The 14864-nt window shown below is 34.0% G+C and overlaps 1 protein-coding gene across 1 annotated transcript in view; it reads right to left on the minus strand.

Moving 5' to 3' along the window:
• The window catches only part of LOC139702478 (transport and Golgi organization protein 1 homolog), a 66842-nt gene that overhangs the window by 20392 nt on the left and 31586 nt on the right, over positions 1 to 14864 (minus strand). Inside the window, exons 6-8 of the mRNA XM_071603805.1 lie at positions 5881 to 6012; positions 804 to 875; positions 520 to 624 (exon numbers count right to left, since the gene is read on the minus strand). Of these exons, the coding sequence (XP_071459906.1) occupies positions 520 to 624; positions 804 to 875; positions 5881 to 6012 (309 nt within the window). The remainder of the gene's footprint in view (positions 1 to 519; positions 625 to 803; positions 876 to 5880; positions 6013 to 14864) is intronic.

Raw genomic sequence — 14864 nt, forward strand, 5'->3', positions numbered from 1 at the left:
AGGGGGTTGAGACCTTGGTTAAGGAAGAGGGCAGAGTGGCCCCAACTCTCATAGCTGCAGTAAGAACATCAGAGCTATCAGGAAGTTGACCCTGTTTATTGCATTCCCCAGAAAATTTCTGCCAATTCAAATAATTTACCTCCAGCAGGAATGGCTGGGCACATATGACTGTCTCCTAAATTTAGACTCCTTATCATGTAATCTTCTCTTGGCCGGTGAATCAGTAACTACTCAAAAGAGGATCATAAAATACTTTATTTTCTGGTTTAAAAAGTTTCTTTGAGGCTATGCAAGTTAATAACTGATTGATATTTGATAAGAAAAGCAATAATCCAAAAATCCAAAACAGATGGAGAACAAATATATGCACTCAATTTGGGGAGCACTGTTTAAACTTTGCATATCTAGTAAAGGTCCTACATGAATATTCCTTACCTCAGAAACAGATCCAAGAAAGATACAAGATAATGATATTCACTTCTCTAGTTTACATTATGTATGACATCAAATTTTCTTTACCTGCTCTTTCTTCTTCTTAAGCATGGTATTTTCTTTCTGAAGCCGACAGCATTCCAACTTCACCTTCTCTTCACGAAGCTTAGTTTCATTAAGGATAATTTGAAGCTAATGCAAAACACTACAGTTAGTGAATTAATTCCAAAGAAAAAACAAAGTTATACTTTCCCAAACCAGACATCATATAGTTCTCATTTTTTGCACATTTTAGCACACCTCAAATTTTTGGTCCGCAAAAAAACTAAGATGTAGTATTAATATCCGTTAGCAAGAGTTGGCAGCTTTACCTCTGAAAGTTCAGAAGTATTCACTGAAATGACCTCTTTAAGCTTCTCTATCAATTTCTTATTTTCCATTATCTGCCAGGTGAAAACAGAACACAAAATATGCATTAGGATTTCAGTAGAAATACTGATATATATATATATATATATATATATATATATATATTCTAAAAAAGATAAACACAACAAAATATTTGTCAAGCCATCCCATTACATTTCAGGTAAATGCAGGGGATCCAGCTTTGGACTAAGCAAAAAATCAAGAACTGAAAGAGATGAGGGAAAATGAAGTCATAAATATTTCATGGCATCCACAACCTTACGGTTTATGAGATAACCAGAAAAAAAGGTCAAAGTATAGAAAAACATAATGCAATAAGTAAATAAAATGTTTTAAAGCATAGAAAATTAACTAATTAATTACTGTTTCAAGTAAACCAGTTCAAATTAGTAAATTTTTTTTCTAGTGATAGAGAAAAAAATTTCCCAAGATCATTTTTAAAATTTTCTTATCTGAAGTAAAAAATGATAAAATTTAAGGGAGAATAGACTAATCTCACATACAGAAGAATTCCAAAAAATTTATAAAGATACTCGCTCCTTAAGGAAGTGGACATAACTCTGCAATCTTTGTTTGCAATGCCTGGGACTGAATCCTGGGCCTCATGCATGCTAGGCAAGTGCTCTACCATGAGCTGCATCCTGAGCTTGTAACTCTTCATACTTTAACTGTGGGCTGTGCATGGTAACTTCCAAAGAATACAATATGAAAAGGATTGGAAAGAATTTTTACAGTGGAGAAATCTGATAAATACTACCTCAGCTAGGTGATCAAGCTTACTTGGGGGTAGGATATTTCAGAACACACTCTCTACTATCTTTTTCAACTTTTATGTAATTACAGAAACTTATAGAAATTGAAAATGAAATATGTAAGTAAAATTTTTTTAAGTAGAGAAAATTGATTAATTCATTACTCTTTCAAGTAAAAAGTAAACAAATACTGTTCAACTGGACAATAGTTTTTTAGTTGTTCTGCATGTTTCCAAGGGCAGATCAAAGCAATATGAAAATTATCCAAGGTTGAGAATAAAAATATTTCCTAGGCCCATAAAAATAATTTGTTGTATCAGTACTTAAAAGTTCCACAAAATGGGCAGAAGTGGGTTCAACTTCCTTGACTCCTAATCTTACTTTAGTTAACAGCTGGACTAAGTTCAACTTAACCAATTTTACAAAATATTTCAAAAGCCAAATTACAGTAACACTTAGCAGCAAAACTCTTACCAAGTCCTGATTCTTAGCTTTCTGTTCTCTCTCAGATTCTAACATAACATGAAGACTTTTAGCTCTCTCATCCAGAAGTTCTTTATCTTTTTCAAGAAGCTTCATTTTATCCTGGGAAAAAAAGGTGTCAAGATTACTCACTCATTACATTTACTTTTGAGTTTAGAATGTAATTCCCCCCAAAGAAGGGATTTTTACCTTATATTTAGTTGCTTCATCAGAAAGAATCATATTTTGCTTCATGATTTCTTTGACCTCTTCCTTCATCTATGTAAATAAAGCATTCAGAATTAAGACAAACAAATTATAGTGCTACTATACAAGTTCCAGACAAGTGACCCTTTTCCAGAAGAAAGCAGTACTTAATACATATGACTGCTTAGAATTTGGATGATTTGTAGGAAATAATGAAACAAAAATTTTAAAATACGATTTTTAAATTAAAACAGGTAGAAATGATTTAAGCTAGAACCAAGGGAGAAAGAAACAAAAAAAATAATAATTATACCTTCTGTTCATAATTTGACAATTTCTGCTTCAGTTCATTTTCTTTTGTGAAATTGTTCACCTTTTGGGAAATTTGCTGTTCATTGACTAAAAGGGGGAAATACACAAGATTATTACAATCACTAAATGAAATTCAACTATTCAATCTACTAAAAGCAAAGACATGTTATATGGTACTATGAGGAAATACTTCTTAGCATAACTATTATGCTTTTAAAAAGCAATCTATGCTTATTAGCAATAAGAGTATAAAAATTATTAAAATTTAAGAAAAATATAAGAACAATGATATTTTGCTGGGCGCAGTGGTGCACACCTGTAATCCCAGTGGCTCAGGGGGCTAAGCTAGAAGGATCCCAAGTTCAAAGCCAGCCTCAGCAAGAGCGAGACACTAAGCAACTAAGTGAGACTTGGTCTCTAAATATAGGGGGTTGGGGATGTGGCTCAGTAGAGTGCCCCAGAGTTCAATCCCAGGTACCCCTCCCATCCAAAATGATATTTCAATTTAAGATTATTTCACAGATGGGAAATACAGTAAAGTGTTGTAGCTTGATATTCCTCCCTTCTCAAAACACTTTCTTTTCAGAAAATGGAATCATTTAATTCTTTGCAAAGAAAAACAGAAATGAAAGCATACTGATGCACATTACCATTCTTTAAATTATCTACTCAATTACTTAATGCATGATTAAATCATTAGCATAGAAATACTCTTCAAATGTAATACATCTGCATTACATCAATATTCAAAGTTAATCTGCCCCAAATTAAAACTTATCATCATCTCCCTATCCACAATTTGTTCCTCCTCTTTATCTCCTATCTCAGAGTTGGAACCATCATCATCTACTCTATTATCCATGCTAGCAACCCAGGAATAGTAAAATTTTCAGGAGGTAAAAAAGATAATAAACATTAAAAGTCACTCTATCTACTTCTAACATACATAAAACACACATCAAACACCAATACAAAGGGTTATTACAAGTTTAAGAAACCTAAAAATTTACCTTGATATACTCTATCTTTTACCTAGAAGAGAGAAAAAAGATTAAATTTGATGTCAAACATCTGCTCAATAGAAACAGCATTCCTAAAACAACAGTCAGAATCATAACCAAGTGAGAATTTAATAACATTCTGGTTCAGGATAATAATTTATAGGATTAAAAATAAGTAAAGGTTAACAAGCCTTTTAAATCTAATTGGTAGTGATATTTCATAAATAGCCTCTGACATAAAAACACTAAGATATGTACCTTATTTCACAGTAAAGATGTGTGTGTGTATGTGTGTGTGTGTGTGTGTGTGTGTGTGTAACCAAAATCATTTACTTGACAATTCTAAATAACCAGGATAAAGTCTAGAAACAATGACTATTCAAAAGGAATATGAGGAAACAATATTAAAGGCATATCTTTGTACTAAGATATGCCACTTTCACTCACCAGAAAACATCTTAGAACTCCAATTTAAATTTGGCTATTGGCTGAATTTAGAAACTAAGAGGCTACATCATCTTATTTCTGCAAACCACTAAACATATAGCAAGAAATCTGAAAGGTAAGACTGCTAGAAGAAAATGCACAAGCAACAAGAGAAATGACAATTAACATATTCTGGAAAGGACAAAAACAATCATTTCCTAAAGACAGCAATAAACTGCCTGATAATAAAACCTAAGCAGAATTTTTTTAAAAACATCACTAAATTTCTTTGTAACTTAGCATATACTTGTCCTTTCAAATGTTATAAATGGTGATGGGATACTCAGATGTGTCCAAGGATCATCCATGGGATCTTCGTAATAGGAAATTGCATTCAGAAAACCCCAACACAGAAAGAAATGAACATTTGTTTAATGTCATAGCCTTGCTAACCTTTTACTCAAAATGACAACAGAGGAAAATGGGAAGTAGCATAAAAGCAGTCATCTAAGGAAGGGACTAAAGCTCCAAAGTCAAATGCTGAAACTGAGGAGCAACAGCTAGGAACCAGATCCCACATAACCTAGTAAAAAGAGAAACAGGTACCGGGGTTCTTGAAATGAAAGAAACAAGAGAGAGAAATATAAAATGTTTTAATGTTTTTCCCCTCTCTTTATCCTTCTATTTCCTTTTTTCTTTTAGCTGAGAAAAAGTTCAATGAGATTAGAAAATTCCTCACAGGAATCCAGGCAAACGATTCTTCTATTTAAGAAGGGAATACTTTTTAAGAGATTTTACACTCAATTGTACAAGGAGAGGAAACTTATCTTAACACTGATATATCTGATATAATTAAGAAATCAGAAAAAGAACACTCAGATTTGAAAATATTTGTATCCAATGCTTTTGGCCTCTTTAACTGTGAGGCTTTTCATATGCAAAGCCCATTTACCTAAAATAATTTTCTTCCAATTATGTTAAATAACTATGAAACAGAATGACCTACAGTACAAACATAAGTATGTATAAGCATATATATATACATATACACACACACACACACACACACTTATACATATATGTACACACATACACAGAGATGGACTAATTCTGCTCAGAACAAAAAAAAGACTTAATGAACAAAACATTTAATGGATTTTTGGACAACACATAATCTATACTTCCAAATAAAAAGGTATTTTCTGAACATATGATCAAATCATAAAATCTGGGAAAAATATATATAAAAGACTGGAAAAATTATCTCATCTCCTTTTTCTCATTTTACTGTATTTCTTTGCAGCATTTCCCCCTGTTTATATGTGTTTATATTAACATACAGTTCATCAACATTTAAATCTTAGTTTCTGCTTTTTTTTCCACTTCACATTTAATTGTGAGCATTTTCTGTACCTCAAAGCTTTGAAATAGATAAATCTGCCTACTATTACATTAAGCGAACATACAATAACCCTTAAATGAATTATGTTGTGCTAAGTCTTCAATCTAATACACTGTTCCACTGAAAAACATTACCAAAATCTTCAAAGTATGGTTATTTCTTTAATATAGATTACTAGACATATATGCTACATAAAAGGATATTTATCTAACCTATTCCATCTTTTATCCCACTTTTAAAACTTCTGATACATATGAAACTACTGGTCAGGATGGCTATAAGAATTACCAGTTCTACCAACTGCACCCACACTAAATTATTTTATAAGGTTAGTTTGACTTAAACCACTAATTTGTGTTTTAGCAACTGAAAAAGAAAAAAAAAGGTGGGGGCCAGTGACTATATAAAATAATCCTTGTGCTTATGTGCTAAGGTATAAGTAAGTTAATTTACTCACAACAAGAATAGTTTTCCAAAAGAAAACGACAAAGGATACAAATCCAAACAAAACAGTGAAAACTACAGGCTTCCATGGTAGTCCATAAAAATCAGGCCCAGGTTGAGTATCATCAGGCAATGTAGTAAACAGCTGAAACAGACAAATTAGAAGAAATGGGAAACCTTAAATTTATAACAAAACAGTCACAAAGAATCATGGCAATTCTAAACCAACCTCCTCATCAGAAATCCACCTCCTCAATATTTTCCAATAGCTTCTTCAAGAGAGAGGATACTGGCAGTCTCATATTTTTTGTTCACTTGCAGTGTTTTCAAGTATAATGAATCTAAATACTTTTTAAAAAATATTTATTTATGTATCTTTAGTTTTAGGTGGACACATTATTTTGTTTTTATATGGTGCTGAGGATTGAACCCCTAACCCTAACCCTGTGCCTCATGCATGCTAGGCAAGCGCTCTACCACTGAACCACAACCCCAGCCCGAATCTAAATACTTTAAATTGAGCATACATTTCCAGTTTGTAACAGGCCCTATATCATCACATTGTCTAACACCTGGCTAGAATCCCTCTGGATCATTCTTTTCTCTTAGATAACCTGGTTTTTATAATTTAAAAATTCATTTAAGACAAAAACTTAAATATATGAAAGAACTAATTAATTTTATGGCAACAAATAAAAACAATGATGATATACGTATAAGATTTTAAATCTTACTTCCATTCCACTCTTATATAAACAGATAAGTGACATGTAATTTCAGACAACTCTTGAAAACTGGCTTAGATAAACTTCTCTGAATTTAACATCCTTCTATAAAATTCAAAGCCTAATTTTAAATGGTTGCTCAAAGGCAGTGCATTAAACACCTGCCTACTCTTCCCTATTTTCACCGCCCTCTACACGTAATGAGAGATAACTGTCATTTGGGCCCAATTCCCCAGCACTCTCCGTAGGGAAAAGACCTGTAGTAATGTTAGCTGTTTCGATTGCTGGCTGCATTTCGGAACATAACATGAGGTTGTCACCTCTATTCCGTCAAAAAAAAAAAGTGCAAGTGGGGAAAGCTCAAGTACACCCTCACCGGCCTCGCTTAACAATACAGTCACGTCCTGCCTGCCTTGGGCCTGACACACTCCATTTCTCCGTCGCCGCGACAGTCAGTGCACCCACTCCGCCAGAACTCAGCCACCCGCCTGCCAGAGCTGGGGTCCCTCGCTGGGAATGGGACCGTCACCTCCAGTAGCTTGGCTATGAGGGCTGCGTAGAGCACCTACAGGAGTCCCAGGAGCTCCGGGTTCCCCGGGGAAGCAGTGACAGAAGGCACAGTGGCAGGTACTGAGTCCATGGTGTAGGGACAGCTGAGCGGAAGCGACGCTTCCCTGCAGAACAGCACAGGACCCTCTCTTTCACCGTTTCCTACTTCGGGAGGACCCAGCGCAGGGGGCGGGTACTGGGAGTGAACTTTGCCTACCTCCACGCAGGCGCTTTCCGCCCAACGCATGTAAAACGTGTCATCAGACGAAGCCACTGGGCGGACTGCAGTGAGCAGATGGAGGATGCCGAGGGGCGGGGCCGGGAGCGGGAAGAACCAACTGCGGAGCACGGAGGGGACAGCGCGAGGAGAGCGCAGCGGAAGAGTCCAAATGAAAGGACTCCAGGAGGAAAGAGGCTCACCTGACCCTGGAACTGGGAGAGGACCTGCGATTTAGAAGGCCCTGGAGGAAGCCAGGGAACTAGCAGAAGGGGATTATAGGCAGAGACTAGGAAAAAGGAGAAAGTCAGGCCTCCCAGCCCCTCCCAGAGCAAAACCCTTTTGTCAATGTGTTGAGACACCAGGTACCTGCCCCAAAAGTGCAGACACAAGAGGAGATGCTTCTCCTGCTCCCTTCTAAAGGACTACTGCTCGGACTGGGCTTTCCTTCCCTGCTCACTCCAGTCCTATGTTACTTTCTCCACTTGTGGATGATACTCTTTTTAAAAAGCCTTACCCTAAGGAATCATGTCATTATCACCCCACGCCGGTGGCTTCATTTCTGGATGCCACATTTTAAGGTTGCATGACTTGTGGAAAAGAACAGAATCATGAATAGCCCGAAAAGTATGTGCTAAAAATTGAAGAAACTGGGGACGTTTAACTTGGGGAGGGAATGAACATATGTGGATCTTTAAAAATCTGTCGTCAAGTTGAATATAATCAATTCAAAAGAACAAGAATAAGCAGGAAAGCACTGAAAAAGAAGAGCAATGAAGGGTACAGGGAGGGCAGACTATATAATCAAATCATGTACCCTCGTCCAAGCCCAAGAATACATAGAGTTTGTGGGACAGAATAGAGAATCCAGAAACAGAACCGACTGCACTGGACATTTGGGGTACAATAAAAGTGAGTTTGGGGAAAATAGACTTTCTAATAAGTAGCGTTTGCAAATACCACATGGAAAATTATAAAATTGGATTTTTCTCTACTTATTCAAAAGATAAACTACAAATGGATAAGAAACATGAATGTAAAAATAGAAAATAAACAAGTACTAGAAAATATTGGGTGAAATTTTCTATGTATTATGAGTGGGCAAAACCTGCCTCAATGAAAAAATCTTTCCTGGCTGTATCTAAACCTGGTACACACACACACACACACACACACACACACACATGCAGTTTAACAATGACAACCTGAGAAAAAATATTTGCAACATATTATTGTCCAAAGAATCATGTTCCTGAAATATAAAGAATATTATAAATGAAATGGCCAGGAAACCTATACAAAAATGGGCTGAAGAAATAAACAGATCTCAGGAAAAGAAATGCAAATAGCTATAAAATATGGAAACATGCTCTGCTTAGCTCATAATGAACAAAATACAAATTAAACCACACCAAGATACCATTTCTCACTTGCATTGGCAAGATCCAAACGTTTGACAACATACTCAGTAGGTGAGAGAATGTGGGGGAATACAAATTCTCAGACACTGCTGATAAGTATACAAAATGATACAACCCTTATGAATGAGATTTGGCAACATCTCCCAAAACTGCTTATATATTTACCTATTAACTCCACAATCCCACTTTTTTTTTTTTTTTAACTTTTTCAGTGCTGGGGAAGGGTACCTAGGGCAAGTGCTCTACTGCTGAGCTATAGTCCCCCAGCCCTAACTTCTAAATATACTGGGAATACAACAACAAATGTTTAAAACTTGTATTTACAAAACTATGTTATTCAAGCATTAATTATAATAACACAAGATGATCACAAAAGGCTGAAACAACTGTCATCAATAAAAGTTGTTGAATAAACCAAAGAAGAAAGAAAATAATTTTAAATACTGCTAAGAGCTGATTTCCAGAATACATTTTTAAAAAATGAAGTAGAGAAAAGTATTTATAGAATACTATTTGTATCTTAGAAAGTGAAAAAAGATGAATATATTTCTTATAGCTTTGAGGTAAAATTGGCATGCAATAAATTACATGTATTTAAAGTGTGCAATTTGATAAATTTTAACATGAAATTATGAAATCACCATTATAATCAAGATAATATACACATCCTTTACTTCCAAAAATATTCTCATTCTCTAGGTAATTCTGCCCTTTGTCACCCTTCCTTCTTGCCCCCCACTTTCCCACTCCTCCAGCAAAATGTCTATCTTAATAGATTGCTTTGTATTCCTCAAGTTTTATGTGTATGGGATAATATATTGTATTTCTACGGCTTTTCTCATTCAGCATAATTTGAGATTCATCTACATCAGTTTTATCTATCATCTATTTTTATTGCTGAGTAGCATTTCATTATATGTACGTACCACAATTTGTCTATCATCTATTGATAGACATTTGGATTTTTTTCCAGTTTGGGGCTTTTACAAATAAAATAGCCAAGAACACTGATATAAAATTCCTTCTATTGCTATCTAACTTATCTTTTCTTGGAAAAGAATGGTTGGATATGACTGGTGTATGCTTACCTTTTTAAGAAGGTGATTCTACCACTTTATATCCCCACCAGCTATGTACCCATCCAGTTCCTCCATCTCTTCTCCAACCACTCAGCACAATTGTCTTTAATATTAGCTATTTAATAAGTGTGTAGTGGTAACTCTTATGCTTTAAAATTGCATTTCCCTGATAATTATGTCAAACATTTTTAATGTCTTTATTTACTATCTGTTTATCTTCTTTGATGAAGTGTTATTTTACAGGACTATATTTTTTTCCTTCTAATGAGTTCTAAGAGTTCTTCATATATTCTTGATGCAAGTCTTTTATCAGAAAAATGTTTTACAGTAATTTCCTCCCAGCTTGTGTTTTGTCTATTTCATTCACTTCGAAGTGTATTTTGAATTACAGAGGTTTTAGTTTGATGAATCCCACATTGTCAAATCCTTTTTAATGCTTTTGTTGTCAAATTTAAGAAATCTTTGCCAAACCTAAGTTCAACAAAAATTTTTCTCTTATTTTTTTCCTAGAGGTTTTGTAGTTTTGAGTTTAATATTTAAGTCTGTGAGTTAACTCAGGTGTCTATGCAAGGCATGGATCAATATTTGGCATATAAATATGCAGTAATTTCAGTACCATTTGCTGAAAAACTTTCCATTCTCTACGTGTCTTTCCATCTTTGTCAATGACTGTTGCCATATATATGTGTATCTATCTCTGAATTTTTGGCTCTGTTCCAATGTTTTGTCTTCGATCCTAATTACTGTAGCTTTAGAATATTTTTTTTTTCTTTTTTTTTCCTCTTCGTATGGTACTAGGGATTGAACACAGGACCTTGCATATGCTAGGCAAGTGCTCTACCACTGAGCTACATCCCCAGCCCTAGCTTAAGTCTTGAAGCCACGTATTCTAGGTCTGTTGCAATCAGCTTGTCATTTTCTACAAAACTCTGCAGGGATTTTGATTGGAATAATGTTGACTCTGGTGATTAAACTGGGATGAATGGACACCTTAGTCTTCTGACTCATAAATTAGGTATATCTCTCCATTTAGGTTCTCTTTAATTTCCATCAGCAATATTTTATAGTTTTTAATATATACATTTTAGTTTTTGCCACGTTTGTTTAAATACATCATATTTTTATTCTATTGTACATGGAAATCTTTAAAATTTCAATTTCTAATTATTCATTGTTAATATATAGAAAATATAATTGCTTTTAGATATAAATTTTATCCGTCAACCTTACAATAGCTTTTTTCTAGATCATACCAGATTTTATCTATATATGTTCATGTTATCTGAAAATAAAGAGAATTTTAGTTCTTCCTTTCCAATCTGAGTGCATTTTATTTCTTTTTCTTGCCTTAGTATACTAGCTATTTCCTTACTGTACCCCAGGACAATGCTGAATAGATGTAATGAGAGTGGACATCTCTGTTTGGTTTCTGATCTTGGGGAAAAGTATTCAATTATCAACCATTAAGTATGAGGTTAGCTGCATTTTTTCAGAGGATGTTTTAAGCTCCCTTTTTCTATTCCTAGTTTGTTGTTTGTTTTTCTACATCAATAATCAATGCTGAGGGGCTGGGGTTGATACTCAGTGGTAGAGCATTTGCCTAGCATGTGTGAGGCAATGGGTTCGATTCTCAGCACTGCATATAAATAAGTGAATAAAATAAAAGTCAATCAACATCTAAAAAAAATTTTTTTAAATAATAATCAGGGCTGATTTTTTTTACATGTCGATGGGATTTATTGTCACCTACTTGTACATGCACACAAAATAACAATATAATTTCCCCAATATTTCCCACCTCTGCTATATTTTTTAAATGCTTGTTTTGTATCTCTTGAGCTTTTACATATTATTGTATTTGACTTAAATTTTTGTTTAGAATTTCTTTACAGGTTCATTGGAGATCCCATGAGAGGTCTGTGGTTTTCTTGTTATATCTTTGTCTTGGTTTAGTGTAGTGATAACATTGGCTTCATAGGAGAAATATTTCCTTGCTTTAATATTCTACAAGGGTTTAGTATTACTATTAGGAATTAGTATCATTTCTTCCTTATAGGTTTAATTGGATCACCAATAAAGCTATCTGGGTCTTATATTTTTTTCTTTGTAGAAAGGTTTTTATCTATACCTTCAATTTCTTTAATAGTCAACAAGGTTTATGAAGATGTCTGTTTTTCTTGAGTGAACTTTTGCAATTTGTGGCTTAAATGGAATTTCTTCATTTCAACTAAATTGTCAAGTTAATTAACATAAACTGTTCATAATATCCCCATTATCAGTCTAGTATCTGTGGAATCTGTAGTTATATCCCTTCTCTAATTGCAGGATATTGATAATCTGTGTCTCCTCTTTATTTCCCTCGCTAGATGTTGATCAATTTTATTCATCTTAAAGAACTAGCTTTGGGTTTCATTGATTTTCTCTTATTTTCCTTTTTTAAAATTTCACTGACTTATGGTCTTTATTATATCTTTTTTTCTTGCTTACTTGGAGATTAACTTATTTTTCCTTTTCTAGTTTCTCATAGTAGGAACTAAAGTCAATGACTGGAGACTTCTTTTATAATAAAGCTATCTGGGCCTGGTAGTGCTATAAATTTTCCAGTAACGCTTTAGTGACATTGCACAAATGGATATGTTGTTTTCAGTTTTATTCAACTCAAAATATGAATTTCTTCTCTGATTTATTTGACTCAAAAATTATTTAGCAGTGGGGGCTAAGGTTGTAGCTCAGTGGTAAAGTGCTTGCCTCACATGTGTGAGGCACTGGGTTCGATCCCCAGCACCACATAAAAATAAATGTACTGTGTGTTCATGTACCAAAAATGAAAAAAAGAAAAAAAACATATATATATAGCAGCCTGGCACTTACGTTTCCAAATATTTGGGAATTTTCCAGATTTTTCCATTATTGATTTCTCATTTTATTGTGTTCAGAGAATAAGCTTTGCCTGTCTTTGAATACTTTTATATTTACTGATAATTTAAGATCCAGAATATGGTTTATCTTGGTAAATGTTCCACGTGCACTAAGAAGAATAGGTATTCAGCTCTTTGGGGGTTTTCTATAAATGTCAACTAATTTCAAATGGATGGATTGATTATGTCATTCATACTTTCTACAACCTTACTTTTATTTTTTGTTTTCTGCCAATTGCTGAGGAGAGGATATTGAAATCTCCAAATGTAATCCTATATTCATCATTTTCCTCATAATTCTATCAATTTTTATACTTCATGTATTTTGAAGGTCTAATATTAAAAGTATAAGCATTTAGATTTATTATATAATCTTGACTAACTGACTCCTTTATCATTAGGAAATGACTTTCTTTAGTCCTGATGATATATTTTGCCCCACAACCTCTTTTGGTTTAATGTAGCTACTCCAGATTTCCTTTGACTAGTGTTTAACATGAGATACCTTTTTCAATCATTTTAATTTTGACTTCTTTGTGTCTTTCTATTTACAGTGTTATTCCCATATACATCTATTTGGGTCTTGCTTCTTTAGGCAATATGACAAACTCTGTTTTTAACTGATGTATTTAGATACTTTCCACTTAATAGGATTACTGCTGTGCATAGGTGTAAGCTTAATATAATCTTCTATTTGTTCCTTCTGTTCTTTGTTCTTTTTCTTTTCTTTCTGTCTTCTTTTGCAGAAATACCACTATCGGTATTTTTAGTGATTCCTCTATTGGCTTATTAAGCTATAACTCTGTTTTCTAATCTTAGTGTTTCAGGGTTTAGAATATACATCTTTAATTTGTCACAATCTACCTTCAGATGATACTATAGTACTTCACATATTCAATAAGAACGTTACAATAGTTACTACCCTTCTGAGATTTATACTGTTGTCATGTATTTTACTTTACATGTTTTCTAAGTCCCATACTACACTGATATTTGTCTTTAAACAGTCAATGACAGCAGGAAGAAAAGATTAACATTAAACAGATACATGAGGTGGGAGGGAAAGGGAGAGAAAAGGGAAATTGCATGGTAATGGAGGGAGATCCTCATTGTTATACAGAATTACATATAAGAGGTTGTGAGGGGAATGGGAAAATAAACAAGGAGAGAAATGAATTACAGTAGATGGGGTAGAGAGAGAAGATGGGAGGGGAGGGGAGGGGAGATAGTAGAGGATAGGAAAGGTAGCAGAATACAACAGTTACTAATAGGGCATTATGTAAAAATGTAGATGTGTAACCGACGTGATTCTGCAATCTGTATTTGGGGTAAAATTGGGAGTTCAAAACCCACCTGAATCAAATGTATGAAATATGATATGTCAAGAGCTTTGTAATGTTTTGAACAACCAATAAAAAATAAAAAAATAAACAGTCAATGACTTTTTAAAATATTCAAATAAGAAAAATTATTTTAAATATTTATGCACAGAGTCACCATTTTCAGTGTTCTTTACTCCTTTATTCCATTATTTCCATCTGCTGTCTTGGTGCAAGTGTAGGGTGAATTCTTTCAGCTTGTATGTCAGTACAAGTCTTCATTTTATAGAAAGATATTTCACTGGGCATGATATTATCAGCCAACATTATCGCTCTTCAAATATATTAAAGGTATCACTCCACTATATTCTCTTATGCCTAATTTCTGACAAGAAATCTGATGTCATCCTTAGTTCTTCTCTACATAAATGTCTTCTCTAACTGCTAAGATTGCCCTTTATCACTGGTTTTGAGCAATTTATTTATGGTATAATATACCTTGATATAGCTTTATTCATGCTTTTTGTACTCTAGTTCCATTTAATATCTTGGATCTGCAGATGTACAGTTTTCACAAATTTTTGAAAATTTTTGGCCATCATTTCTTAAAATATTTTTCTGAATACCTCTTATCGCTCAACTTGAAACGGTCCCACAGCTCACTGATGCTCTGGACACTTTTCTTTAACAGAAGAAATTTTCCCTGTGTTTCATTTGGGGTATTTCTCCTGCTATGTCTTCAAGTTCACTAACAATTTCATCACAATGC

This window comes from Marmota flaviventris, chromosome 17, assembly GCF_047511675.1.
Source record: "Marmota flaviventris isolate mMarFla1 chromosome 17, mMarFla1.hap1, whole genome shotgun sequence".
Lineage (NCBI taxonomy): Eukaryota > Metazoa > Chordata > Mammalia > Rodentia > Sciuridae > Marmota > Marmota flaviventris.